At 60.1% G+C, this 27301-nt stretch overlaps 4 protein-coding genes across 6 annotated transcripts; 1 reads left to right on the plus strand and 3 right to left on the minus strand.

Moving 5' to 3' along the window:
- Window positions 1–139: 139 nt before the first annotated feature.
- CCNDBP1 (cyclin D1 binding protein 1) lies at window positions 140–4806 on the minus strand. Of its 2 annotated transcripts, XM_059713074.1 has the most exons (11): window positions 4592–4806; window positions 4431–4496; window positions 4248–4327; window positions 4060–4141; window positions 3837–3933; window positions 3500–3573; window positions 3175–3251; window positions 2315–2568; window positions 1879–1939; window positions 941–987; window positions 140–537 (listed from the first exon to the last, which is right to left on the minus strand). In XM_059713074.1, the coding sequence occupies exons 1-11, from the start codon at window positions 4659–4661 to the stop codon at window positions 429–431; spliced, it is 1017 nt and encodes a 338-aa protein (XP_059569057.1). In that variant the 5' UTR covers window positions 4662–4806; the 3' UTR covers window positions 140–428. The 2 variants fall into 2 exon arrangements, with proteins under 2 accessions (XP_059569057.1, XP_019352169.1); XM_019496624.2 differs by lacking the exon at window positions 4431–4496 and having other exon boundaries at window positions 4592–4803.
- Window positions 4807–4891: 85 nt separating this feature from the next.
- ZNFX1 (zinc finger NFX1-type containing 1) lies at window positions 4892–16811 on the minus strand. Its single transcript, XM_059713067.1, has 13 exons — window positions 16721–16811; window positions 14800–16602; window positions 13685–13804; window positions 13302–13450; window positions 12902–13045; window positions 12091–12208; window positions 11647–11891; window positions 11377–11516; window positions 10792–10946; window positions 9999–10144; window positions 9759–9869; window positions 8796–8891; window positions 4892–7435 (listed from the first exon to the last, which is right to left on the minus strand). Exons 1-13 carry the CDS (start codon window positions 16746–16748, stop codon window positions 5003–5005), a joined length of 5688 nt encoding a protein of 1895 aa, XP_059569050.1. The 5' UTR covers window positions 16749–16811; the 3' UTR covers window positions 4892–5002.
- An 80-nt stretch (window positions 16812–16891) lies between these two features.
- DDX27 (DEAD-box helicase 27) lies at window positions 16892–23369 on the plus strand. The gene is made up of 21 exons (XM_059713069.1): window positions 16892–17007; window positions 17246–17383; window positions 17631–17690; window positions 17894–18059; window positions 18274–18323; window positions 18473–18559; window positions 18807–18912; window positions 19006–19179; window positions 19471–19621; window positions 19795–19894; window positions 20015–20156; window positions 20238–20391; window positions 20476–20557; window positions 20631–20808; window positions 21064–21170; window positions 21429–21534; window positions 21644–21738; window positions 21839–21962; window positions 22341–22425; window positions 22779–22853; window positions 23137–23369. Exons 1-21 carry the CDS (start codon window positions 16933–16935, stop codon window positions 23150–23152), a joined length of 2271 nt encoding a protein of 756 aa, XP_059569052.1. The 5' UTR covers window positions 16892–16932; the 3' UTR covers window positions 23153–23369.
- An 860-nt stretch (window positions 23370–24229) lies between these two features.
- Window positions 24230–26535, minus strand: SNRPB (small nuclear ribonucleoprotein polypeptides B and B1). 2 transcript variants are annotated; one of them, XM_014604275.3, is made up of 7 exons: window positions 26392–26535; window positions 26154–26305; window positions 25946–26057; window positions 25643–25795; window positions 25144–25282; window positions 24706–24870; window positions 24230–24406 (listed from the first exon to the last, which is right to left on the minus strand). In XM_014604275.3, the coding sequence occupies exons 1-7, from the start codon at window positions 26392–26394 to the stop codon at window positions 24369–24371; spliced, it is 762 nt and encodes a 253-aa protein (XP_014459761.1). In that variant the 5' UTR covers window positions 26395–26535; the 3' UTR covers window positions 24230–24368. The 2 variants fall into 2 exon arrangements, with proteins under 2 accessions (XP_014459761.1, XP_006271514.1); XM_006271452.3 differs by having other exon boundaries at window positions 24745–24870; window positions 26392–26530.
- Window positions 26536–27301: the final 766 nt, after the last annotated feature.

Genomic DNA, 27301 nt, shown 5'->3' on the forward strand with positions numbered 1-27301 from the left:
GCTGACCCAGCAAACAGCATTTTCCACTGCATCTTCAGGGAGTGAGCTAGCCCAGCCAAAGCTGGCAGGGCAAGCCCACGAAGGATGCCAGGGCCCTTCCCCTCCGCACACCAAACCGTCTCCACACAAGAGGCACCCGCATGAACCCAGTTATATTTTATTGCTCTTTCTGCCTTCACGGCTAGCCCGAACATCAAGCAGGGACGAGACCCATCCACAGCATCCATATACAACTCCACATTGTCCCGAGTCTAAGCTTTGCTTTGGCAGCTGCTAGAGATCGTTAGCGAGCCATCTTTGCTTTTGTAAAGTTCTTCGCAGTTGGAAAAGCTCCTCACTCCAAGCCCCGCTCTCATCCCACTCCCTTGGCGGCAGGGAATGGCCAGATCCACCTGAGACCCTGACCACAGCATGTGGGGACGCAGGCATCAGAGTTCACCCTGTGTGAAGTCCTTGATTTTGTTCATGTTGTGATCTACTGCCCCAGTCAGAAACAGCACCCAGCCCTCCTCGGATGGGGGGCATGCATGGCTTGCCCTGCAGGAAAGGGGGAAAGCATCAGGAATGGCTTAGGGGGAGCCCTAGGCAATAGACCATCACGCGCTACTCAGCTGTCATGAGACGTGACTGGTGCAGCTCCCTCAAGCCCTCAGGACTGGACAGAGCCAACTCCTACCTAGTCCACAACCATGGATTCATCTTTGAATACCCCCAGACATGCACACAGCCCTGCCCCACCACCCAGCTGTTACCTCTTCCACTCTCCCACGCTACTTGGTGATACTGGGGTTGTTCCAAAGACAGATACTTGCAAACCAAAAGTGCCCAGATAAGTCCCATCTTCCAGGGCTGACTTGCCCACTTTCTAGACACTGTCAACCATCAGGAGAGGCACCTGTACACCCTGCTCTTGAGAGGGCCCAAAAAACATCACACTCACCTTGCAATTTCTAGCATCTTCTTCAGGACAGAGGCCAGTTTAGCTGCCTAAAGAGAGACCGAAAGGAAAGCAACTGAGTCAGCCCAGCCTGTGTCTGACCCACCTGGCTTCAGGGGAAGGCACATGCTACCTCGCTCCAGCACAATCAGAGTAGGTTTAGTTCAGGGGTATCAAAAATACAGCCCACGGGGCAGAGCCCTATCGTCTGGCCCCTAGTGCTGCCCCTCAAGAGCTGACCCACACGCTGCATGTGGTGCTGGCTCCAGCCAGCACGGGATGTGCACTGGGTCCAGCCCACAGGGTGGCCCTGCGCCACTGGTCTGGCCCATGGGGCCAGGTGAATTTGACACCCTGGTTTAGTTCACTAAAAGCCTTTAAATGCTATTTTGCATCTTTCTAATCTACTTGTTTCCAGCCATATATAGACCAAAACAACTCACAAGTACATGAACAATCTAGCGAAAGAAGTGCATCATTCGCCATTTTAACATATGAAAGTAGGAATCCGCTTGGCAAACACAGAGCTATAGAACAGCTTAAGTGACCGCATCCAGCTCACCCCCCTGCTTAGCACCCTAACAAGAATCAACTTTTCTTTAGAAAAATAAAGAATACAGATGTGCAGACCAGATCAGATCTAGATGTCAGCTGGCTCGTTCAGATCAATCCCCTTGCTGCCACACAGACACCTCTGAGCTGTACAGCTGGGATAAGGACCAGCAGGGCCTTTCGACCAGATGGGCCATGGTCCTTTGAGGCAAGGACCAACAGTTTTCCTCAGGATGCCAAGGGGGCCCCACACCAACCAGCTCTCCTCAGCTAAGGGAGTTACTCTGTAGTTACTCTGTAGCGCTGGCTCCCCCGTGGACACGCTCTGCTCTCCACGGGAGCCAGGCCAGGGCCTCTATACAGGAAGGCTGAAGAACAGCAGGACTTACATTGAGGCGCACAGCCAGCTGGTTCATGGGTGGATACATGCTCAGTGCCAGCTCGTCCACACTACGGCAGAACAGAAAGAGCAGTCACTACAGGAGGGGGACCCCCTGGCAGTGCCAGCAAGCACACAGCCCAAGGTGACACCAGCCACCTACTGAATCGCCTCTGAGAGCAAACTGGTGCTGCCAGGTTCAGCATGGGTTCTGCCTGAACACACTCTCCCTTGCCTTGCAGCCAGGGCATCACTCCTGTTCCCCAGGCTACTTCCTTGGAGCTCTCTCCTGCCCAGCTAGGATGACACCTGTAGCCCATCTCAGAGGTCCAGGGTCAAATGCCCCTACTCCCACCACCAGCTCAGAAGGCAATGCAACCCTTGCGAAGATGCTGCTTCTAGCACAGCACCCAGCAAGCCACAATGAAAGGGAAGGGAGGATTCACCAGGGGCTGATCTCGTTGGCAATGTCTGCAAGGTCATCCAGCTGCGCGACATGTTCCGGTGTGTCTGCTTTGCCGTGAGCCTTCACTGCACCCAAGACCTTCTTCAGGCAGGCTTTGGAGGCCTTCATCAGCCCCATGCAGGGGCTGAGCAGCTTCCGGTCTGCCTCGGACCAGTAGGTATCCCGATTGCCTCGAGAACCCAGCTCCTCATCCTCCATGATGTCCCCGTAGGGGTCACCTCCTTCAACCTGAGCCTGAGGACACAAGCACGTCGGGATTCTGGAACCCACCATCTGCCCCAGGCATGACGAGCAATCCCCAGCACACCCAAGCTTCCCTCAGGATCCCCCAGCTCCCAGGTGTCCAAGGCCATTGCTGAGAAGGCTTCTCTGTAGGAGACTGATATAGAAGTTAGACCCTCCCCTCAAGGCTACCGAATGCCAAGAGCTTGCTGGGAAATCTGATGTCTTTTATTAGGCCAACTATTTAATTACTTAATTTAATAAAACATATTGCATTCACCCAAAGAACCATGTCCAGCTATGTCCTTAAACCATCAGGGCTACAGCCAACACGCCTAAAACAAGAGCCTGCCGGAACACCCCTCTCCCCACCAGCAAACAGCCCCTCAGGGAGAAGCCAGGGACGCGAGTTGCAGCAGCCCCATATCGAGCTAGAAACTGAACACTTCACAGGCGCCCCCGCCGTGTGGGGCTGAACATCTCGGTCTGAGTCGAAACCAAAACACAGAAACCAACTGGACCGCTGTCCGGGGCAAACTCATTGCCTGCTGTCACAGCAGCACTACTGCAAAGCCCAGAGCTGACAGCTGTCTGTAGAGGGAAGTAAGGGCCTCTTACCTGCTCCATCTCCTTCAGGGCATCCTTGACCACTTCCAGATACGTGGCCACAACTGACAGGACGGCTGCCTGGTTATCTGCACGCAGAGGCCAGAGGGAGGTGAGTGGGCCGGGGGCTGTGCAGACCCCGCCGCCTCCCCGGCTCGCACCACGCTCCCCCGCCTCCCTGCAGTCGCTCAGAGCTGCGGCGTCCCCGCATCAGGCGACTCGGCTCGTGCGGCAGGGGCTGGCCTCCGAGGAGCCACCGGCTCCGCTCCGTCTCAGGGCTACCAGGGCCAGTGCTGCTGCGAGCAGAGCTCTCGCTACCTGCAGCGACGCCACCTACCTCGCGGCAGGCTGGACACCTGCTCGCACGCCTCCCACACGCCGCCAGTCGATACGAGCTGCTCCCGAGACAAACTGAAGCGGAGAAAGAAAATCCCTCGAGGCCCTGGGCCCATCGCCGCTGAGAGGACTGAGCAGCACCCGGCAGCCGCCTCAAGCTGCGAGCCTGACCAAGCCACGCAGACCCCCGCCCCCGCCCCACGACGCCCAGCCCCAGGCTCCCAGCCGGCCCTGGGGGCGCCCGGACCGCACGCATGCACGCACGAAGCCGCTGCTCTCCCGTGGCCGCGACCCGCCGCGAGGCCGGTCGAGCTGGGGCGGGGCAGGGCCAGCGTTACCTCTGCAGAGCGCTGCTCAGGATCACGTCTGTGAGCTGGATCGTGCCCTCCACCACCTCGGCGGTGGCGTCGCGCACCATCTTCCGGAGCGTGGTCCCTGGGAGAGGTTTAGAAGGAAGAGGCTGATGGCCGGGACGCGGGGGCCGCTCTGCACGGCCCCTTCTGCCCCCGCCAGCACCCTCCCTCCCGGCTCCTCCTGGGGGCAGGGGTGCGGCCGCCTCACCTCGGTCCTTGGGCAGCCCGTGGTAGGCCGCGGCGGCCGCCAGCACGGCATCCCGCACACCGTCGCACAGCTTCTCGCGGTCCTGCGGGGGGGCGAGGCGAGGCGAGGCGAGGGTGAAGGGGGCGCGGGGTGGCGGGGAGCCTAGGGTTGGGGCGGGGCGGGGCGGGGGGCGGCCGCGGAGCACCCACCTGGGCGCGCGGCGGCAGCGGCCCCGAGAAGGCCAGGCTCAGCTTCGTGGCCTCCCGCGACGTCGCCTGGAAGCTCCGGGCTGCGCAGCCCCCCGGCCGGGAGACGCGCGGTCACACACCGCCCCGCCCCCGCCCCACCCCCCCCCCCCGCGCTGCCCGCCCCCGCCCGCACCCTCCCGGTACCGAGCGCGGCCCAGAAGCGCGGCGGCTGGAAGGCGGGGCAGGCGCGGCGGGCGGGCGGCTCCCCCTCTGCAACGACACGGGCGGCAGCGGCTCAGCGCGGGACCGGGACCGGGACCGGGACCCCCGGCCGAGACCCCGCCCCGCCCCGCCCCGCCGCTCACCGCGGACACGCGCCAGCACCGCGCGCAGGGCCCCGCCGAGGCGCTGCAGCGGCTCCAGCTCCGGCTCCATCGAGCGCTGTCCCCCTAGTGCGCACACGCACTCCCCGCCGCCGCGCACGCGCAGACAGCGCTGAAGCCGCTGCCCTGACTGGCCCCACTGCCCGAACCTGGGGGAGGGCCCGGCAGCCGGGCGGAAGACGCCGCGTAGGGGCTGCTTCCGCCCTGCCCCGCGCCCACTTCCGGCGCTGCTCGGGTGATGGCAGGACCCCCGCCCCCCCGGGGCGGAGCAGGCACCTTGAGTGACTGGATAAAATTTATTGCGGTGAAAACGCGGACAGCGCGGGCGGGGCGGGGCGGGGCGGGGGCGGGGCGGTAAAGTGCGGCGGGCCGTGGCGCGGGCGCGGGCGCGGCCTAGAGCAGGCGGCCGAGCTCCTCGAAGTTGAGCAGGTTGTTGGCCGTGTCGGACCAGGCGGCGTGCGCGGCGCCGTCCATCTCGGGCGCCAGGCGGTTGGAGTCGTCCAGCGCGTGGTTGTGGCCGCCGATGACGGCCTGGCACTCGGGGCAGACGCCCTGCTCCATGGCCCCGCCGCACTCCCCGATCACGTACACGTGCCCGTTCCTGCACTTGAACCAGTGGCCGCGCGGGCAGCCGATGGCGCTGACGATCTGCACCCGCTCCTCCTCCGAGATGCCCAGCCCCGACGTGGGCAGCGCGGCCTTCAGCTCCTCCATCTTCACCCGCACCGCCGCCTCGTCCTCCGCCGTGAACCTCCCGGTGCGCTGCAGCAGCGTGCGCAGGGCGGCGACGTCCTGGGCCAGCGCGGCGCTGAGCCGCGTGCCGGCGGCGCTGCAGCGGGTCAGGAGGTTGGCCAGGTACGTCACCCGCTGCATCTCGCTCTGCAGGTCCGACAGCTCCTGGCTGCTGAAGCTGAGCCGCTGCTTGCTGAGCCACTCCTGCACCTCCGCCAGCCGCTTCCTCAGCACCTCCCGCTCGCTCGGGTCCAGCTTGCTCAGGGACCCGGTCAGGTCCGCCACGCGCTCGTAGAAGTTGATCAGGTTCTCCAGGAGCCCGACGCTCTTCGTGGAGAGGTTGGGCTGCTTCAGCCTGTCCTCCAGCCGGTCGTACTTGGTAGGCAGCACCCTCCGCAGAACGGCCTTCCCTTCCAGCGTGGCCTGCAGCCTGTGCCTGCTCGTTTCAATTTCACGCGCTGGGCCTTGGATTTTCTCCTTCACCTTCTCGATCTCCTCCAGCCGCTTTTTCACAATGGTGCCGTATCTCAAGTTCTTTCTAATTGGCGTCTGGCAGATGGGACACACCTTCAGCTTGACGGCACTTTCGTCTTCGTCCATGTAATAGTCGAGACCTTGGGACTCAAAGATGTGGCCGCAGTCTTCCAGCTGCACAAAGCAGGCTTCCGGATCCTCCTCAAAGCCAAAAAATATCTGAGTGACTTCATCGTGGTCACACACAAGGCACTTTTTGGGGCAGGGTTCCCCGCACAGCCCGATGCAGGGATGACCACAGCGCAGCTTCTTACTGCACCGTACATCACAGCGGGGCCTGTTGCATGGCTCTGAGCAAAGCTGCGTGCACTGGTAGTGCTGGCACCGCCACTCGCATGGCTCCATGCATGGGATACACATCTCCCCACATTTCTTTTTACACTGACTGTGGACGCAGTGGTTCTGACATGCTTGCTGGCAGGGAGGGCACTCCCCAGTGCAAGGTTGCTGACACTTGTGGGAGCAAACGAGGAAGCGCTTGCAGGGGTTCTTGCACTGCTCGTGAAATCGCCCTTCATAGCAGGTGTTGCAGGAGCCCGGGCAGACATGGCCACAGTCCAGCGTGGTCACACATTTCGTTTTACACTTCACAGGCATCCCATTTTCCATCTCTTCCGTGATCCAGCATTTCACCTGCTGGTCGTGGCCACATTTTAATGTGACCATCACCAGCTCAGGACACTGCGCAGTGCATTCCTGCCCACAGAGCTTGTTACATTTGTGCCCACATGTCAGATACTTCTGACAAGGCTCTTGACAAGAAAACTCACTTGCAGGGGTGGAGCAAGGAACCATCTGTGGGTGGCCGCATTTGGGGATAGTTTTCGGCACTTTCACCATGCATTCTTCACAGGGTTCAGAGCACAAATGGGGGCAACGGTGCCCATCTTTGCAGAGCACCTTCTGGCAGGGCTTCAGACACTGAAACTCCTTGTGCTGGATGTCATAGGGGTGACATGCCCGAGTGCAGACGTGTCCGCAACTCAGCCTGAACTCACAGGGGCGGCTGCAACCCCCTTCTGGAACTTGGCAGAAGTCTGCTGCTTTGGACACCAGGGTCCGAGTGTCAGGGTGGTTCTGGCAGCACAGTATCAGCGAGCGGCCGATCCGACCTTTCTCTCGGAGAGTGTGAATGATCTTGCTCCAGAGGGGGACCTTGCCGAGCATCCCCATGTTCCCAATGCAGTACAGCCCTTTCTTGGCTCTGGATAATGCCACGCAGATCCGGTTGGAAATCTGCAGGAATCCAGCTCTCTCTTCCCTGTTACTTCGCACAAGTGAAAGCAAGATAATGTCGTTCTCCTCACCCTGGTACTTATCCACCACGTGAACTTTCACACCTGCAAAGGTTTTGGCAGGCATGAGCCTGCGCAAACAGAAAAGCTGCCCAGTGTAGGTGGTGAGGATGGTGATCTGAGAGGGCAGGTAGTCCTGGCACAGGAAGTACTTGCATAGCTCCACCACGAATTTGGCCTCGTGTGGGTTCTGATGGCTTTTCCCTTCCTGGATTTCCTCTTCAGGGAAGTCATGCTCCACAAAGAAGAGGTTAGATGCAACCCCCTGAAATGAAAAGAGAGGGAAAGGTCACCAGAGAAAAGAAGAGTTCCTTCCAACATGGCAACCTTCCCTTTTGCATCTGTGGTTTCCTCCCTAAGACTTCAGGCATAGTTTACAGACACCGGGGCGGGGGGGAGGGTGTTGGGTGGTGCAGTGCGGCAGAGCATCACACACCTAAGGCAAAGCCTCTGTCAGACATTTTCACAACATAACTAGCAAGAAAGAAAGACTTTCAGGTTGCAAGCCATGCCTCAGAGTCCTGATAGGACAGCACTGACAACTCAGAAATGCTGCACTATTTGGAAGACCCAAGTTCTCTCATCACCTGCAATATTCTTCACATTATCTAGAAGGGATGGGTGCTGGTGGGTGTTTGCAAGCAGATGTTCCATACACTAAAGACAAGTTTTCCTTTGAGGGCAGGGGAATGGGTGGATGGACAGGCTTTATCACTTACAGATACACCCAGCAGCTTGGGTGGAATGCACACGTGCACTTTCCAGTGACGTGTCTGTGTGGTACTTGCAGTCCACATAAGTCTCATCTCAGGGTCTGTGGCACTTTGGTTCTGAAATCCAAATAAGCTCATTCATTTAGAGGTGCGTTCCTCCTCCTTTCGCCCAACTTTAGGGCCTGAGTATTTAAGGTCTTGTATTTTGTCTGAAGGAGGAAGGGATATCTGGCAGCCCTTTGCTTTTGTGCCAGCATAACTAGTTTGATGGAAAAGGGCAATACAGTGGATGCACTGGCTCATACTTTGGGCTGCACTTGTGGCATGCTTGTCACAAAGGTTGGCCACTACTGGCCTTCCCACACTGTTCCTTACCACTTTGTTCCACTGTTAGTCATCCTCACTGCTAAAAATATCTGGTCTAATTTAAAATTTGCCTCAGTTCAGCATTGACCTGTTGGTTCTCGTTTGTTTCTGCTACATTAAGGAATCCATGAGTGCCGGTATGTTCACCTCATGAAGTAAATACATAACAATCGAGTTGCTGATCTGTTTTCCAATAAGAAGATTAAGGTCCTAGGGTGCCTCGTTCTAGCAGTGTTTTTCGAGCCTCCAATCATCTATGCATCATTCTGCATCTTTCAGGTCTTTGTCATCTTTCTTAGAAGGTTGCCGTAAGAACTGGATGCAGCACCATAGTCTGTCTTGTTGCTGCCACATACAGTTGTCTCTTATAGCACCTAATTCCCAAGTCAGCTGTCATATTTTTTAAAACAGATGAATTTAATGAGTGAGGCTGAGGCACTTCAGTATAACCCCAAAAAGCAACCAGGTATGATGGAGCTAAACAGAGGGTTCCAGTTACCAGTAAAAGGTTTGAGACACACTGGTTAGCACCAGCTGTGAATGTACCTTGATGTTCTCATAGGTGAGGACCGAGGGGTGGTTCTCCAGCTCCTGGTATATGTGAGGAGTAAGGAGCTGGGCAATCTCAGGGCGCATGCGGTGCTGAAATACAAAGTTGTCAGGTCAGCACTGCCGGAGGAGCACAGCCAACTTCTCACGCTGGAGGGAACTGTGCCTCTCCCCTGCTAACCATCTCTGGCTTCACTGGGGAACAAAGAACACACACAAGGCAACCACCACGACACAGAAACCTGGATTCACAAGGCCACCCCCTGCTCTGTCAGCCATTCCAGTCCAGTCAGCAGAAAGGGATCAGAAGTGTCTTCACAAAGGCTGTTTGCAAGGACTGCAGTAAATACGTTTGGTCATTTCAACCCAGGTCCCAGTGGACAAGTGTCCAGACTAAGGTAAACTGCCAGCAATATCATCGAGATGAATCGGGCCCCACACTGGAAGTGCTGGGAGAGAGCAAGCACTGAACGGGTCTGGAAGGGAGCTTCTCCCAGGGGGATAGCTGGTTCTACCAGGTGCCGAGCCACCACGCTGGGCACAGGATAAGAACTTGAGCAAAAGAGGCTATGGCAGGTCTACAGGAGACAGTATGGGGAAATTTGTGCTGGTGCCACCCGTGTGGTTAAAATGTTTCGACTCCGGGATGGCCAGGCAGCTTTCACTGGCAGTAGCCAGCAAAGAACAGAGATTGTTAACACACCATTCCCCTGTACCAACGTCATTTAAAGCAGAGACAGAGCCTGGAAGCAGTGTCTTTGACGTGGAGCCTACACCCACGAAGGGACACAGCAGCTGGATCGGACAGATCCCAAAACCCTTCTCAGGCACTAGGCAGCGCGTGCTTTTCTGATAGATTGTCCAGGGGGAAGATGCAAGGCCGAACTTCCAGAGGACTCCAACTCTGGGTTCCCACAGGGCACGAATGCAGCAAGAGGGGATGCTGGACCTGCTGCTCACCTGGTAATTCAGGCGAACAAAGGGGAGGCCAACCTTCACCAGCCGCTCGAAGAGGGACATCTCCAGATTGAAGTTCTTGGCCAAGTCGTACACATTGGCGCTCGGCCGCAGCTGAAAGGGAAGAAGACTGTGATGAGGTCTTTTCCCAGCCCCACTTGCAAAACCTTCCTTTTCCCACACCTTTCTCTGCATCTTCCATCTGCCCCCGCAGTGGAGGGGCAGTGCGCGCTGGTGCAGTACCTGCTGGTGGTCTCCGATGAGGACAAGGTGCTGGCAGGCTTTGCTCAGCGTGGTGATTGTATGAGCCTCCAGCACCTCTGCCGCCTCTTCCACTATGACAATTCGAGGTTCCACTTTCTGCAAAATCTGGCGGTACTTGGCAGCACCTGGCAGTGGAAACAAGAGCATGGAGTGGACCGGGACCCCCCTGCAGCCAGTCAGTGGTCAACTGCCCTTATGGGGGGGCAGGGGGGAGGAGACCCTCATCAGGCCCCAGTTCCCTTGTGTTCCTAGGAGAACAAGAGAGGCTCTCCAAGGGCCCAAATACAAATAAACCTTTAGACTGGCATCCTGGACCATACCAAGGACAGTTCCCAGAACTGGTGGCAGGGAAGGGAACGAACACATGCACAGAGGTGTCCCTGGGACCCATGCCTCTCCCCTGCTCCCAGCCTCCTCAGCCCATGGAAGAGAAAGGGACTTAGCTAGCTCACGCTGCAAAGAGCCAGAGCGCAAGGCTGGCGCTGCCTCTTGTTTGTGGGCTGCCTGCAGTGGATATCACAGGCATAAGCTGTGGTCAGCCCCAGGCAGGAGGCCGGGAACTGTTGGGAAGCTCTTTGAGGGCAAGACAGGATTTTCCTTGAGCCCGGCATTGTCAGAGTCCCTCTCTGCTGGCTGCTAAGGAGGCTGCAGCCTGGGCGGGTTCTCTGCTCCACGTGAGCTGCCTCAGTGCTGGGCATCAAACCCTTCAGGGACCACGTCCTGGCAGGTGGGCCAGGAGGCAGAGCCAGCACATTTCCCACATTCCACTCACCTGTGGTTGTCATGCCCACAACCTGGGCCTCCTTGAGGATGCACAGGTCCTCCTGCAGCCGCAGCTCTGCCAGCCGCTCCGCTGCCACCTGGTACTGCCGCTCGTGCTGCAGGATTTGCCGCCGGATATCACCCTGGTACATCTGCAGCCAGAGCCTGGGGAGGGGCATGGGCACCATGAGAGAGGAGGGGCCAGGCAGGGGCCAGGGCACTCGCCTACCTTTTTAGGAGACCCAGGCCCAGGATTCTGCATGACCTTAAGTAAGGCGCCTAGCACTGGGCTCAGCTCCCTCTGTAGCATTTCCACACCCAGCAGTGCTGATTCACTAGCTAAGACCCAGGGATTCCCAATAGCAATCCAGCATCAAACACGTTCCGACCAGTTGTGGTCTCTCTGAGCATTTTGTAGTGGAAGAATTACTCTGTTGCTCCAGTAAAAAAAAAAATGAGTCAAAGCAAAGAGCTGGCATTTTCCGAGGGGACTTTGAGTCTTAACAGGTTTAAACCACTCACTGATGGAAGATGGGGGCAGAACAGGGAGTGCACCTCGAAACGGTCTGCTCCACAGACCCAGGAGTTTGGTTACCTGTAGAGCTGCCAGCGGGAGCCAAGGTCCAGCTGCCACAGATCCTGGATAGCCTCAGCCTGCTTCTCCGTCATCGTGCTCAGCTTATGAAGTTCAACCTTCATCTTATGTTTCATTTTCTTCCTCTGAGCTGGCTGCATCTGTGGAGAGCCCATCACACACCAACACTGGAGAGACTTCCCTGCACCCATGTGCTTTCATTCCCTGCTCGTCCAGAAACATCTGGCACGAAGGGCAGAAACAAGTGCCCACGTGCACCTGTGCAGTTACCTCCCACTCTCCTTCCTGCTGTGGCTGGGCTGCTCCCAGGCCCTGTTTCTCCAGCTTCATGGCCAGCAGGCGATTGGCCAGTTCCATGACTGCCCCATTTTCTTCTTCCTTCCTCCGCTGGGGCCGGGCTGCCTCCTCTTCCTCGATCACTCGGTCTGCCTGGATCAGGTCAGCTTCCTCTTCAATCTCCAGCAGCTCCTCTTGTACCTCTCCCTCCTCCTCCTCTTCCCCCTCCTGCTGGCCACCTGCAGGGGAGTCACCCAGTTACACGCACAGACACATCTGGCCACAGCTGGAGGGAGATGCAGGGATCCAGGATTCATAGCACTGCACACACTCTCTTCTCCCCCTTGTACTGCATGCATCTCTCAAACCCCGATGGGTGGCAGCTGTCTCCCAAGCTCTGTGCCTGCACACACCCCCTGCAGAGGAGAAGTCTCTTACCTGTGGTTTCAGGCCCTGGGTTCTCTGCAGTATTCTGGGTGAAGGTATTGACACCAAGGCCCAGCCATTCCAAAATCATCGAGTGCCTTGAACCGAAGCAGTAAAACCACTCGTCCTCCTGGCCAGAGAGAAACAAGCCACCAGGCTGGTGAGCTCTGATGCCAAGTTCAAGACCATGCCAAATCTGCACCTGCTTCTCTTCCATGCATGAATGTGGGCCAGACCCAGAGTGCAATGAAGGCTGCTGCCTGTGGTCTCAAGTGTGGCAACCCTGGCACATCTCTGGTGGCTTCAGGATCCTTCAGGAACAGATTTTTACTGACTACAGTGGGAAGGTTTTCTGTGATCTGTGCTTTATACAGTTAAAAAGGAACAGTTTGAAACCTAGGCAAGCAGTGAGCTAAAGGAAGTTTCTATTCCCCCAAACCTCAGAGGCTGCTGCTGGTTTTCTGGGGTCAGCCCTCACATTCTCCTTGCATCTATGCTATCAGATTCAGACAAGGAGGGTTTCTTTACGACTGCAAGGGCAAGGAACATGACTGATGTAGCCAACTGAATTCTGCAGTGTAGGGATCCGGTCTATCCAGGGCACCAGCCAATTCACAAGCTCTTCACAGCACCTCCTTGCTGTCAGCTCCTACTCAGGCAGTGAAATCAATGTCTCATTCCCACAGAGCCCTGCTCTGGGGATGGTCATGTCCCCCCGGCTGGTATCACTGCCCTGGGCACTGTGGATTACCTGGACAAGAGGTGTGGCCAGGCAGACATGGGGCAGGAGGGGCCTGGCCCCGGGGGAGGAAGCTCCTCTTACCGGCCCGTTGGTCAGGCTGTCCCAGTGCTGCGGGGAGATGTATCTCTCCAGGTGGCGTTCGTGCAGCACGCCGTACGTTGTGCACTCCAGGTGCCTGGCTCCCTCGCGCAGCTCCTGCTCCGAATGCTTCATCTGGTTCGTGATCTGCCCAACACAAGACACAGGCTTTCAGGGGTACTGCGCTCCAGGAAGACAGAATCCAGGAACAGCAGAGGGAAAAGGAAAGGGCCACACAGAAAACAAGAACAGGCAGATCAAGAGATGGGTGTCAGCACCAGCTGCAGATTGAAGGGCAGGTGAGGAGATGGCCTGGCAGAGCCAGCTCCATGGAGTGGTTTGCTGGGGGTCCCTTCCCTGATGGAGGCAGCCCTCTCCTAGGCGGCCTGGGTCCTGTACGTACGTCCACGTAGGCCCTGCGCAGGTGCGGCGGTAGATTGCGGCGGAAGTCACACTTTTTCCTCAGCTCCCGCAGCGTGAACTGCTTCAGGACCTCGCTGCTGCTTCTGCCCCCCACGCGCACGATCCCGTTCTTCTGGGACTTGTAGATCCCTGAGCACAAAAGGAACATGTCACTGGAGGGAAGCACAGCTCCCGCACCCCAGGGCGCCTCCTCAGGGTTCAGCTCGGCTGGCTTGCAAAGGGGCCTTCGCACTGCACAGCAGCGAGGACTGGACCCAAGGCAACCACCCGAGTGAAAGGCTAGACAGCTCCAGCACAGAGCATGGGTCTGAGCTCCTCCCCATCCAAAAGGGCTTCCCTCCTCTACCACACAGACCCTCTAACCTTCCAGGAACTGGTCCAGGGCATGGTTGGTGTAGCAGACCACGAGGATGGGAGACTTCTGCCACACCTGCTCGTTGGTCAGGAAAGCCTGGACGATCTTCAAACCCACATAGGTCTTCCCTGCAGGACAAACCCAGAATCAGTCTGGAGGCCCAAGCCCCACGTGCCATCTCAGAACTGGGAGAACCATCAGGACATGTCGAGGGGCAGGAAATCTCTCCGAGCACCAGGTCTATCTGTAAGATAGCAGCACAGTCCAGAGTACCGGGTGCTGTGCCAGGAGCCAGCTGATCTGGGTTTTACGTGCTGAGCTTCCCTGTCTGATCTCTGCAGAGGAAAGATACCTGGGGATGGACTGTCTCCTCCTGCGTGCACATACAGGCCTGGCAGGGTGCAGACCTACCTTACAGGAAGCCTCTGGGCATGACTGGGGCACACGTTATGCGATCCAGACTCAGGTGTTACACTAGTGGGCACCATAGAAAAACTTAGTTAGGATCCTAGGCCATGACAGCAGGATCTAGTTTGAAACCTCTGCAGTCAGCACAGCAGCGTGTCGGGGCCAGAGAACCAGGAGCTGAAAGCCTAGTGTTAGGAAGGAAGCAACTGACAGCGCAGGGCTATGGTGCAAGACACATGACAGCCCAGGGTCCTAGGGGGTCCTTCTGCCCACAACACAAACCCTCTTGAAGGCTGTATTTGGGTTACGGCTAAATCCAGACTGGTGTTTCAGCTATTCACGCAGAACAGAGGATGGCCCGCGTTCCCCGTGACCCTGACTGCAGTGGAGCTACCCAGCACTGCGAGACACATCTGACAGACTCCAGCCACACAACAGGGGCCTGGAAGTACTATGTGGTCGCAGGACAGCTGCCTGGCTGCCCTGACCCTCCCTGGATTGAGCAGAAAGGTGCTTGCACCATACGTGCCCATGAGCCAGGAGAGAGAGATCCAGGGCCAGCCCTTCCTTCCTAAGCAAGAGCAAGGCATGCAGCGTTCCCCCTCACTTGGATTATTCTCCACCTTGGGTTCATCAGGTGGGGCTTGTAAGAGGGGGGGCTTAAGGGAGTTTGCAAAAAGCCACCGAACAGCAGCTGTAAGCCAGCCTCTCTCACCAGTTCCAGGAGGCCCCTGGATAATGGCCAGCTCCTTGGTGAGTGCCAGCTGCAAGGCCTGCATCTGCGACTCGTCCAGCTTCAAGGCTTCCATGGAAGGCCACTGGCTGGGGTCGAGAACGTTCACCCTCTGTCTCCTCAAGCCCTCGGGGCTGGCCAGGCCCCTCTCTCCATCTGGGGAGGGCTCCTCCATCAGAGGTGCGAGGTTGTAGGTGCTGCCCATTCTCAGGTACGCCGGCTCTCCCACGAGGGTGTCGCACTCCACGATGTACTTCTGAAAAGGGACGTCTTCTTCCTGGACCTCCTGCAGCCCCTCCAGCACGTGCCGGTAGGCTTCGAAGTAGGCTGTCGTCTCCACCATGAGAAAGGAGTCCGAGGGCTGGGCCTCTGCCAGCAGCGCCTGGCTGTGCCCGGTGAAGCACAGCTGCACGATGCCCTTGGCCAGGTCGGTGCTGTCACGGTTCGACACCGTGGCAAAGAGGAAGGTTTCGAAGTGGTCTTTGGACATGCAGACCAGGGAGCCGTAGAGCAGGCGCTTGGAGTTCTGCCACCGCACGAACTTCAGCGGCTTGGTGTCAAACTGGACCTTGTAGACGATGCCGGAGGAGGAGCAGAGCGGAGTGATGATCCGCATGTCGAAGTAGATCCTGATGTCATCAAACCTCCTCTTCCTCAAGCCTTTGTCTTCGAAGCTCTGCAGAAGCTCCAGGATGCCTTCCCTCAGAGGCCTGACGAAGTCCTCTCTCAGGAGCCGGAAATGCGTGTCCAGGTAAACGCCGGTGCTCTCGTACCTCCCAGACACGATGTTGGGGCGAAGAAAGGGCTTCTCGTCCCGGTGCACCTCGTTGTAGGTGGGGTAGACGGTCATGGCGCGGTAGGAGTCCTCCTGCCCGCCAGGCTGGGGCTGCAGCAGCGTGTAGCTGTCGGTCCGCAGGGTGCCCTCGCGCTTCTTCTCCTGCAGGTGCTGGATCAGGGCCTGGACCTTCTCCAAGCTCCTCTCCGTCTGCTCCGCGATGTCCACGCCGGAGGCTCTCAGCACGTTGATGGAGGCCGGCAGGATGGACATCAGCACGGAGATGTTCTGCACGGAGCTGGCCGGGAAGATGCTCACCAGGTCCTGGAGGAGCGCGATGATGTTGCCGACGTGCCCCGCGTACTGCTGCCGCAGGGCGGGCGCCGGCTCCGTCATCATGTCGGCCGCGTACTGCGGCAGGCAGACCTTGAGGAAGTTGGACTCCTTGACCAGCCCCAGCAGCTGCTGCACGCTCTGCCGGTCCATGCGGGAGCTGCACGCCTTGCGCAGCACCTGGCACAGCAGCTCCAGGAAGCTGGGCTTCATGGCCACCTGCGCCAGCAGCTCCCGCAGCCCCGAGCTGGACACCAGCGTGATGACCACCTCCGACGCGTCTCTGTGCAGGAGGCTCTCCAGGAACTTGTAGCCGATGCGCCGCAGCCCGGCCTGCGCCTGCGGCTGCGGCTGCTCGCGGGGCTCGTGGCGCAGGAGGAAGCGGAGCTCCGGGCGGGCCGGAGCCGGGGCCGGGGGCTGGGGCGGGGCCCGGCGGCCCCCGGGCCCGTCCTGCGGCTCGGCCCGGCGCCTCCTGCCCTCGTCCCAGCCCGGGCCCGGGCCCGGGCCCCCGCCGCCCCTCCGCCCGCGGCCGGGCAGCCGGCCCGTGCCGCCGAACCGCTCCCCGCGCGGCCCCGGGCGCCACGCTCCTCTGCCCGGCAGGGCTGCCCGCGGGGGCTGCCCGCCTCCGCCTCCGCCTCCGCCTCGGGCGCCAGCTCTGCCGCGGGCGGCGTCGGGGCCTGCGGGGAAAAGCAGCGAGAGCTCAGCTCAGCCCGGCCCGGCCCGGCCCCGGCCCATCCTCCCCACGGCCCAGCCAGCCCGGCGGTGCCCGCGCGGGGGACCGGGAGGACGGCTCACCTCGGCGGGCGGCGCGCGGCGGCTCCATGGCGGGGCGCGGTGCGGTGCGGTGCGGTGCGGGTCTGGCTCCGGGCGGCGCCGCTTTCGGTTTCCTTTCCCCGGCGGCCGGGGGGGGCGGGGCCGCGGGACACCCCGCCCCGCTTCCGGGGGGCCGGCCGGGCGCGTGCGCGGGGCGGGGCCGGCCAGCCGTGCGGGCGCGGAGCGGAGCGGACATGCGGCGGGCGCGCGGGACCCACGCCGAGCCCGGGTCCGGGTCCGGGTCCGAGTCCGAGTCCGAGTCCGGCGAGGTGCGGGGCTGGGGGTTGCGGCCCGGGCTCTCCCCACGTGCCCGGGGCCGGGGCCGGGCTCGCCCCCGCCCCGGTGTCGTGGAGGAGGCGGTGGGCCTGGGCCGGGGGCAGCCGGGCCGGGCTGACGCTGGGGCTCGCCCCGCCGCGGTGCAGGAGGCGGCGGGGCCGGTCCCAGGGCCGGGGGTGTTGGGGGCAGCCGGGCCGGGCTGACACTGGGGCTCGCCCCGCTGCGGTGCAGGAGGCGGCGGGGCCGGTCGCGGGACGGCGCGGGCATGGGCGCAGCGGGGACTTCAACGCCGACTTCGTGTTCGCGGAGAAGGAGGCCGGGGGCGGCGGCGGGGCCTGGGCCGAGGCGCTGCGGCAGCTCAAGGGGAAGGTGAGCGTGGCCCGGGCCGGTCCCCTCCTTCCCGCAGCGAGGGCGCCGCGTGCCGGGGAGGGAGGGCCGGAGGGAGGTTCCTTTTCTCGGGGGCGAGTTCAGCCCGGGGGCCCTGGTCGCTCTGATGTAAGTTGTCTCCCGGACCGAGCCTGACCCTGGTGCCTCCTTCCTGGGCGCCCGACGAGCTGCAGGCCAGGCCGTGCAGGGCTCTGTAGCTTTCCCTAATTCTTTGCCTTTCCCTGGCCAGCGAGCAGCCACGACGCTGGATGAGAAGATTGAAAAAGTGAGAAGGAAAAGGAAAGCCCAGGTCAGTGGTGCTCAGCAGCCAGGAAGAAAGCCGCCTTCCTAGTGCTCCTCACCGTGAGAGAGGCGTAGGGCAGGGGCAGAGAACAGGACTCTGCTCTTCTTACTCTTCCCGCTCCCAGAGAGGTTTACCTTTGAAACATGGTTGGAGGGTGGCTGGAGTCGTGTTTACACCCTTCAGGTCACAGGTTCCCTGTCTCCGTTTAGGAAAGAGATGCAAAACGAGTAAAGACAAAGGAGGAGGACACGGGGGCGGAAAAGGAAGATGAAAACAAAGAACGAGAGAATGAAGAAAGCAGGGAGGAGGAGGGGGAGGATGTGGATGTGGAGTCCCAGTATTCCTCAGCTGACGAGAGCATCTTCACGCAAGCAGGTACTAGGAGGGAGCCGTAGTCGGTGCCTCCTCTCTCAGTGAGCCCCCAGCACTTCCTCGTGGTCTGTGCTCCTGTCGCGGGGAAAGGACCTTGCTTGATATTCCACTTCCAGCCTGCCTTGGCGTCGCCCTCCCGGGACACGCACTTGGTGCCGGCTTGGCTGGAGCTGTTCTCCGTCAATACTTGAGGCTCAGCGCTTTTCCTTCTCTGCAGATACCCTCAAGGTGAAAGAGCGGAAGAGAAAGGGGAAAGGAGAAGTGGTGGTAAGTATCAGGGTGAGGGGGAAAGAATGACACTGTTCAGCACCTTTCCTCCCAAGGAATCCAACCTCAGCGCCAGCGAGAGCAGGTAGGCAGGGGCCGTGTGTGCTGCGTCTTGTTTCGAGTCTTCCTCTCGGTTTTTGTTTCTCCAGGAAACAGAGAGATTTTTTGAAGATGCATCTCACTATGACGACAGCTTGTCATTCCAGGACATGAACCTCTCTCGCCCGCTGCTAAAGGTATTGCACTGTTTCAGCCTCTGCACAATGTCGTAGGGACACGGAAGATTTCACAGGTGCTCCTGCTAGGAGAGACGGGCTGTGTGGGAACCCCCAGTCCCAGTCTCTCCCTGCCAGGCAGGGGCTGTAGGGGATGGCATGCGAGTACCAGCCCTCCCGGAGACATTGTCTCCTGCATCCTGCTTGAGCTGCACGTGAGATTTCCTGTTCCTTGGTCAGATGCCTAGCTTTTCTTTCTCCTTGGCAGGCAATCACAGCACTTGGCTTCAGGCAGCCAACCCCAGTCCAGAAAGCCTGTATCCCAGTAGGCCTGTTGGGGAAGGATATTTGCGCCTGTGCTGCCACGGGGACAGGTAGGGGCCTGGGAGAGAGGGAAGGAGGCTGCTCTGGGTGGTAGTAGTTAGATCCTTGGGGTTGGCTGATTGCTGGTGCGCTCTGTTTTGCAGGTAAAACAGCTGCCTTCATCTTGCCTGTGCTGGAGCGCTTGATCTATAAGCCTCGTCAGGCTCCTGTGACCCGGGTGCTGGTTCTGGTGCCAACCCGGGAGCTGGGTATTCAGGTGCACTCTGTCACCAAAGAGCTGGCACAGTTCAGCAGCATCACAACCTGCCTTGCTGTGGGTGAGTATTTATTATCCCTAGGGCTGGGAGTTTTAGCTGTCGGGGCTACACTTAACATTAATGCAAGCGGGTGAGACGAGCATCTTGGGAATCCTGCGATTAAAGCTGCTTGGGCTGCAGGGCTCCAGGCTAGAGCCACGTCTGCTGGGCAGGAAGGGGAGGAGGTCTCTCCTGAGGATTTCCAAGTTTCCCACTGAGAGGCATCCTTCACCCAGTGGAGGCGAGTTTGGGGCTTCTGTCCTTGCCGTACTCCACAGCTCATGGTCCATGGCGGGGGGTTTCACCTCACAGGCGGCTTGGATGTAAAGACTCAAGAGGCAGCGCTGCGCTCCGGGCCAGACGTTCTCATTGCCACACCCGGGCGTCTGATCGATCATCTCCACAACTGTCCATCCTTCCATCTGAGTAGCATTGAGGTGCTCATCTTGGATGAGGCTGACAGGTAAGCTGGGCTGGGGTGGTGCAGGCCTGGCTCTGCCACGTCCATTCCCAGCAAGTGCATCCTGCCCAAGCAATGGGGCTTCCAGCATCACAGGGGAGCAGTGTGTGCCTGGTCCTGATGGGGAGGCCAGCATTGCTCCAGCTGCCGCACCGCACTGCTTCTCTCCTCTCCAGAATGCTGGATGAGTACTTCGAGGAGCAGATGAAGGAAATAATCCGTCTCTGCTCCCACCACCGGCAGACTATGCTCTTCTCCGCTACCATGACAGACGAGGTAAGAAAAGGCCTTTGGGTGGGCTGCCAGGTGGCCTGGACAGCCCAGGCCAGAAGCTGTGGTGAGCAGTCGGCTCCTTCTTCCTGACTGTAGTGACATGTCTCCACTCCGCTTCGGCAGGTGAAGGATTTGGCTTCTGTGTCCCTGAAGAATCCTGTCCGGATCTTTGTGAACAGCAACACGGAAGTGGCTCCTTTCCTGCGGCAAGAATTCATCCGCATCCGACCCAACCGAGAAGGGGACCGCGAAGCCATTGTGTCAGGTGGGTGAGCCCTTGCGGGTGGTGGGCGAGTTAAAGTCCATGGTTTGCGAAGGGCAGAGCTGACTAGCCTCTGTCTTCCAGCTTTGCTGACGCGAACCTTCCCCGACCACGTGATGCTTTTCACCCAGACCAAGAAGCAGGCTCACCGGCTGCACATCCTGCTGGGGCTGATGGGCCTGCAGGTCGGGGAGCTGCATGGCAACTTGTCTCAGACGCAGCGTCTGGAGGCCCTAAGGTAGGGTGTCATGGGCAGCTGGAAGGAGGAGGGGTGGTGGGCAGGAGGCAGCTGTGTGACAGCCTGTGCTCTGCCTGTGTTAAGGCGCTTTAAGGATGAGCAGATCGATGTCCTGGTGGCCACAGATGTTGCAGCACGAGGACTGGACATTGAGGGTGTCAAAACAGTGAGTGTCTGCGAGTCTCTGTTTCTCCAGAGCCGCAGAAGCTTGCCCCGGCTAACTCATCTCTCCTATCCAGGTGATTAACTTCACGATGCCCAACACTGTAAAGCACTATGTGCACCGTGTGGGGAGGACAGCGCGGGCGGGCCGAGCCGGGCGCTCGGTCTCGCTGGTGGGCGAGGAGGAACGCAAGATGCTGAAGGAGATCGTGAAGACGGCCAAGACGCCAGTGAAGGCCAGAATCCTCCCCCAGGGTTGGTGCCTTGCCAAGGTGGAGGGAGTGAACAGGGAGCTCGGTACAAACAGGCTAGACAGAGGGTAGGGGGAGGTGGTGAATAGCAGGCATGAGCCATGTCTCAGGCTGGTTTTTGCTAGAGGGTGCAGGCAGGAAGACCTGGTGGGTGGCAGATTACAAACACGCTAGATGCATAGCAAGGGTGTGAGGTGGTGAGTGCAGGTGGGTGTCGCTTGAGCTGCGTCTCAGGCTAGCTCTTGCTGGGTGATTCCAGATGTGATCCTGAAGTTCAGGGAAAAGATCGAGACCCTGGAGAAGGATGTGTATGCGGTGCTGCGCCTGGAGCGGGAGGAGCGTGAGATGCAGCAGTCAGAGGCTCAAGTAAGCACGCGGGGATCTGCTGGGGGTTGGGGCACCCAGGAAGGTGGAGATCAATTCCAGTCCCCTGGCCCAACTGCTCTGTGGAGCTGGAAAGGCCGTGACCTCCTGTTGGCTTGGTATGTCCTCGGCAGTCACCTGGTGCTGTGACCTGGGTCCTGGCTCCACATAGTGCAGCCCCCAGGCGCTGTACTGGAATGAGAATAGCTTCCCAGTTCAGCTGAGTGATTGAGCTCAATCCTACTTGGGAACATCCCACAGATTAACAAGGCTAAGCAGCAACTGGAGAAGGGAAACCAGGAGAAGGTAGACCAGGAGCCTGAGCGGAGCTGGTTTCAGACTCGGGAGGAGAGGAAGAAAGAGAAACGTGAGTCAGGAACTGAGGGTGCTTAGTCTTGGGGCCTATGGCCTGTTCCTGCTGCGTATTTGTTCTGGACTTGTACTTATTTTTTCACTCTGTGTCTGTCTGTCTTCAGTGGCTAAAGCCCTTCAGGAGTTTGACCTGGCACTGAGAGGCAAGAAGAAAAGGAAGAAGTTTATGCAGGACACACAGAAGAAAAGCGAGATGACGGTGAGCAGAGAGGCAGGGGGCTGAGTTGGGGTGGCTTGGTGTGTGCCCTGCCCCAGGATGGGAGTCGATGATTGTCCCCTGGCACGTGCATCTCTTGCAGCCAGAGGAGAGGTCGCAGTTTGAAATCCTGAAGTCACAAATGTACGCAGAGCGAGTGGCAAAGAGGGCCCGCAGAGGGAAGCGAGCCCGAGCCCTGCCAGAGGAGCAGCCCTCAGCAGCAACAGGTGAGGAGAGAGCTGCTACTTCTCTGCAGAGACAGCTCAGGAGACATCCCCTTTGCTGGGTCCTCATTATAGCTGCACATGGGGTGTGCACGCTGGCTCTGGGCAACAGGGCTCCTTGTGCTTGTGAGTGTAGGCTAAGGCCATGGCAGTTGTTTGGGTGGGTGCAGTGTAACTGGCCACGCTCAGTCTGCAGTGGGGGCCTGGAGGAAGAGCCCTTCCCTGTGCCTAGAGCTTGTCTTGGTGGCTATGCAGATTTTGGGGTGCCTGGCCTTGACTCCCCATGGCAATGCAAGTCACGCCCTGGGCCTGGTAACTGGCCAGCATTGTGCCCCTCTGCGCCGCCTGGCTGACTTTTCTTCCCGTTGCTGTTTCTCTCAGGCCCCAAACAGAAGAAGAAGTCATCTGTATTCGACGAGGAGCTCACTAACACCAGCAGGAAGGCCCTGAAGCAGTATCGTGCTGGGTAACTGCTCTACCGCTCTAGGGCATGCACAGCCCTAGAGGCAGGGGACACCATTCCCGAGAGAGCCCGCCCCCCTCTCCCTTCTCTGAAGGGCACCAGGGAGTGCTGGGGGTTGCTCCACCTCCCCATGGTACCTCATGGGGGAGAGTGAGCACCTCTGCTCAGCAGGCCCCTGCCACATCTGTAAAGCCCTTCCAGGAATGAAGGGGTGGGTGGGAAACCCCACCTTTGCCAGGGAACAGGACAGTAGCAGAGGGTGAGCAAGGGGCAGGTGAAATGTGGACCCTCTGGGTGGTAACTGAGCTGTGCCATGGGCTGGGGCTGCGCATTACCTTACGGTGCTCTCCCTGCAGGCCCTCGTTTGAAGAGCGGAAGCGGCTGGGCCTTGCCCATCGCAGAAAAGGAGGAAACTTCAAATCCAAGTCCAGGTGAGGGCACCATTGCATGTGTTCTTAAGGCTTCCCGTCCCATGTTGTCTTCACCTTCCTTCCCCTCTCAGCCTGTTAAAGGGCCACAGCAGAGGAGCATCTTTTGTGCTTAGGCTGGGACAGAGCCAGCCCTGCTGCTCTAGGGTGAGAGGCCCGCAGCTGAGGAGCAGCTGCAAACAGTACCTTCAGTAGCATGCTGCTCCTCGGCAGGCGGTTGGTGCTTGCACCCACGGGGACAAGGGCTGCTCTGTGAGATGCAACTTCAGCATCGGTCCTTCTGCAGGTACAAGAGGAAGTGACAGATGTTCTGTTGAGAGCATTACCTGGGATGTGCTGCCGCAGGAGACAGTGGGCCTCAGCATCAAGAATCCTGCTTCCCTTCGTGATGGCGGAAGTCACACAGCCTCTCTTCTGGGCTGAACTTCCAGCATGTGCTGTAACTGTAGGAGCACCTGGTGAAGAGCCCCAGGGAAAAACTGTATCTTCTGCAGCCATACAGTAAAGGGTCAACCTCTCTATGCTGGTGATAGTCTGCCGTGCTTGTCTCTGAGACTGGGCCTAAAGCAAAACCGTTCAAGATGCCCCTGACCTAGCTGCAGCAATCCTGTTGTCCTGCAGGTAATAGTTTGGTAGCAGCTCCACAAACAGGCAAATCTCTGCCTCTGGTTTCCATCTTTGGTAAGGCACCTACTGTCAACCTCTGCCCAGCAAGAGTGGCTGCATCTACAGTGTAGTAAAAAGGGTCTTACAGGGGAGCCACGACTGAGACTGGCTTTCTTGTAGTGTTACTGCAGCAGAGGAGAGTGCCTGTTGCTCAAGGGCCTTTCTTATACCGAGAAGGGCAGTGAGACTCTTCCTCCTGCCTGGAAGCAGGTCATAGGCCCTGGGTTATTGCAGAGACAAGTGAGCTTGCAATCTGATGCATGTGTATGGAGGAGAGGTGGGGGTTGAAAAGGGAATGAGCAGTTCAAGGGCCATGTGTTTGCCCAGCCTGCTCATCTTGCAGTGTGGTGATTGAAGGGTGCAGGGTAGAGTGGGAGCCTCCCCATTCATGCTGCCTCCTTAGCTGCTTGGCAGAGGAGACAGCCCTCGCGGGGGCACCAAGTTCCCCTGTCACTTGTGTGAAGTAGAAGCAGGGCCATTTCTGTTGGCACTCTGAGCTGCAGGACAAGTTGATCTGACTCCTGTTCCCACTGTTCAAGCTGTCACTCTAGTTGCAGACCATTCAGGTCTCTCTCAAACACCCCATGCTGTAAGGCCTCTCCTCCCCCAGGGGAGAACCGTACAACAGGCTGCAGAATGCCTGCTCAGCTCCCATAGTCTGCATTCCCTTGCTAGGGAGCACCCCGCTCCAAGAGAAAGACACTACCCAGCCATTAGAAAGTTTCGTACTTTATTAAAAAGGGACAAATCTTACAGCTACTAAATAGGAAATATACACAGTGAAACGCAGACACAGTTGCACAGGAGCAGCCAGCAACAGGTTCTGTTCACTTAATGCCAACACAGCACATCTTAGGGTCGGGGTGGGCGCATGCCAGGAGGAGGGGGACCTGGATGTGGGGAAAAAGAGCCTGGTTTAAAAGTCTACTCATAACAACACATCTGAGGCACAATGGCAGCCACCAGGCTAGTCTCCAGTACTAGGGCTCTCCTATAGTACTTCCTCCAGGAGGCCTAGACTCCTTGTGGCAAGCCTGAGAGCAGCCTCCCAGGTGCCCGACCAGGAGAACACGGTTCTGGTCTGCTGCACTTGGCTGAAACGATGCATTTGCCTAGAGCCATGCTGCTTCAGCACACAGTCAAAATATGCTCCCCACCTTCCAGAGCCAAGGTGAGACTCCCCACTCACCTCTCATGCCAGGGGGAGGCAGATGACCCCTCCACTCACCTCTCATGCCAGGGGGAGGCGGTCTCATTCCTGGGGGAGGCATCCCCATTGGTGCCCCTCGGCCAGGTGGCATTCCCATAGGTGGACCCATGGGCGGTCTCATGCCAGGAGGTGGCCCCATCATTCCTGCAAGGACAGAAGGGGTCAGTCCCAGGCCTTGGGTCGGGCTAGCCAGCAGGGGCCAACACAGAGGGTATGTACCCTACCCAGCCCCCAGCACGTTTTGCTTGATAGTTGCTACTTTCCTAGATGAGATGTACAGTCCCAGCTGGACTTCAGAGTAATCCTGCTTAACACCAACTCATCACTGGGTTCAGATGAGGTTGCAATTCATCACCAGTCCAGCCAAGCACCACGGGTCCTGTATTGCCCCAGACTTTAAGCAGAGTAGTTCCTTACCCGGAGGAGGTGCTCCTCTGCTCATGGGTGGTGGAGGCCCCCCACGGCCTGGTGTGTACTGCGTAGGGGCTCCTGCTATGCTAGCAGTGGCCGCAGCAGCAGCTGCAGCAACTGTTCCACGGCCCTGGGGCGTCATCACCTGTAATCGAAAGAAAAGACTTCACGGAAACGCTCCGCGGGGCACTGCCCTGACTGCCAGCAGGGTGCGAGATGAACTTCCCCTCTGCTCACTGCTTGGATGCAGCGCCCCGTCTCCCACCTGCATGCGGGGTCACGGGTCCCTACAGATGACGGGTGGTTGTGGGGGTACAGCGTGAAACTGAATTAGTTTTGTGCAGAAAGCTGCACCCTCCTTCAGCGCGTGTGGGGGGTCTGGGATGAAGCACGGCTGCCCAAGAGCTTGGCTAACAGCTGCGAACCACGGCGGCCTGGTGCCAGCTGGTCCTCGGGGCACGCCGCAGCTAAGGACCGGGCGGAAGGCGGAGCCCCAGCATCTCACCTGCTGCGACGGTCCTCCCACTCCCCGAACAGGGCCGGCCAGCCCTGCTGGAGCCTGGGGCATGGGGGCCCCGGCCGGCACTCCTCTCCCAGCTGCCCTCCCCACGCCGGGTCCTCCTGCAGCTCCGGCCAGGGGCACGCGGGCGATGCCGGTCTGAAAAACCAGGAGGAACAATCAATGCGGCGAGCGGCCCAGGGGCCCCGGGGGCTCAGCAGCCCGCCGGCCTCCCGGGGCCGGAGAGGGGAGACCGCGCAGCCCGAGGGGAGCGGGCTCGCGGCCAGGACGCGGCCCCCCGCTCCTCACGTCTTTGGGGGGCGGCCCCTCCACCGTCATGGACACCAGGTTCTCTCCCCGCAGCAGCACCAGCCCCAGGACGCGCTTCTCCTCCCGCTCCGGCTGCTTCGAGTTCTTGGGCCTGGGGGGGGAGGGGGCGGCGTGAGGCGCCGGGCAGCCCCTCCCCCGGGCAGCCCCTCCCCCGCACCCGGCCCGGCCCGGCCCGGCCCCCCCTCACTTGATCTTGCGGAACTCGTCGCAGTCGCACAGGATGAGGTTCATGTGCTTGTCGAAGGCCTTGAAGGTGCCGATGAAGACGCGCCCGTCCTGCAGGATGCAGCGCATGCGGTAGTCGATGTGCTGCAGCATCTTGCTGCTCTTCCCCACCGTCTGCGGGACCAAGCGAAGCGGCGTGAGCCCCAGCCCAGCCCCGCTGCCCCCCGGCCCGGCGCGGCCCGACGCGGCCCGGCGCTCACCATGGTTGCGGCCCCTCTTCCCCGCGCGCCAACCCGCCTGCTGCCGAGCACCGGAAGCGCCCGCCGGGAGCTTAGCCCCACTTCCGGTTCCCCCGGCCTGGCGCGCGCGTGTCGTCGCCTCGCGCACAAGAGTTCTTCTTCCGGTCCGCGCAGGAAGTGCTTCCGGGGCGGGAGGAGAGGGGGCAGGGCTGCGCGGGGCTCGCTTTCGGCTGCGTCCTGACATCACGTTGGGGGCGGGGCACCACCCCACCTCGCAGGGTCGCCATAGCGACGCGGCGCGTGGGGCCGCCTCCTGCCCAATGCGCGGCCGCGGGGGCGGAGTGGGCGGGGCCGGGCGAGCGCCGGGCGGTGAGTGCGGGCCGGGCCGGGCCGGGCCGGGCGGGGACGAGCGGTCGGTCGGTCGGGTGGGCGTCGCCGGGCGCTCCCGGGGGCCGTGACCGGTGACCGGGCTCCGGTGCGGGGGAGGACCCGGGCGTGGTGTGACCCCCAGCCGTGCCCCGGCGCCGGCCCCTTGTGCTCCCCGGCTCGGGCGGGCGGGTCCCCCCCGTCGGGCCCGGCCGGGGCGGGCAGTCCCGCACGCGCCAGGCTCCGGAGCGGCGGCGGCGCTGCGGCGGTCGCTGCTCGTCCCGCTCTCGTCCGCCCCGGCCCCGGCCCCGGCTCCGAGCGCGGCCCCGTCGGCGCGGGCGGGACCCGCCGCTGGAGGAGACCGGGCGGCGGCAGCGCCAAGGCCTTCCGGCCAGGAGCCCCCGAGCAGCGGTCCCGCGCCGCGGCCCGCCCGGCCGGCCCTGCTGCTCCGGGTCGGCGGGTGCGGAGCCGAGGGGGCTGCCCGGGGCGCCTTCCCCGCTCGGCGCCTGCGGGCGCTGCGTCCCGGCTGGCAGCCGGCGCCCGTGGAGGGGGCGGGCGGCACCGC

This window comes from Alligator mississippiensis, chromosome 9, assembly GCF_030867095.1.
Source record: "Alligator mississippiensis isolate rAllMis1 chromosome 9, rAllMis1, whole genome shotgun sequence".
Lineage (NCBI taxonomy): Eukaryota > Metazoa > Chordata > Crocodylia > Alligatoridae > Alligator > Alligator mississippiensis.

Bases quoted from the DNA above. Each gene is read 5' to 3' on its own strand.
- CCNDBP1 (XM_059713074.1), bottom strand. From the start codon at position 4,661: ATGGAGCCGGAGCTGGAGCCGCTGCAGCGCCTCGGCGGGGCCCTGCGC. The intron at 4,328-4,430 runs GTACCGGGAGGG...GGGGCTGCGCAG, and splicing joins GCGCTTCTGGGCCGCGCTCG to CCCGGAGCTTCCAGGCGACG. The intron at 3,252-3,499 runs GTAGGTGGCGTC...CTCTGCGTGCAG, and splicing joins GGTGTCCAGCCTGCCGCGAG to ATAACCAGGCAGCCGTCCTG.
- ZNFX1 (XM_059713067.1), bottom strand. From the start codon at position 16,748: ATGGAGCCGCCGCGCGCCGCCCGCCGAG. The intron at 11,892-12,090 runs GTAAGAGACTTC...ACTCCCCTGCAG, and splicing joins CCCAGGGCCTGAAACCACAG to GTGGCCAGCAGGAGGGGGAA. The intron at 10,947-11,376 runs GTAACCAAACTC...GCCCCTCCCCAG, and splicing joins TCCCGCTGGCAGCTCTACAG to GCTCTGGCTGCAGATGTACC.
- DDX27 (XM_059713069.1), top strand. From the start codon at position 16,933: ATGCGGCGGGCGCGCGGGACCCACGCCGAGCCCGGGTCCGGGTCCGGG. The intron at 17,384-17,630 runs GTGAGCGTGGCC...TTCCCTGGCCAG, and splicing joins TGCGGCAGCTCAAGGGGAAG to CGAGCAGCCACGACGCTGGA. The intron at 19,895-20,014 runs GTAAGAAAAGGC...CCGCTTCGGCAG, and splicing joins CCGCTACCATGACAGACGAG to GTGAAGGATTTGGCTTCTGT.
- SNRPB (XM_014604275.3), bottom strand. The intron at 25,283-25,642 runs GTGAGATGCTGG...TTTCGATTACAG, and splicing joins TGGGAGGACCGTCGCAGCAG to GTGATGACGCCCCAGGGCCG. The intron at 24,871-25,143 runs GTAAGGAACTAC...CTGTCCTTGCAG, and splicing joins CAGAGGAGCACCTCCTCCGG to GAATGATGGGGCCACCTCCT.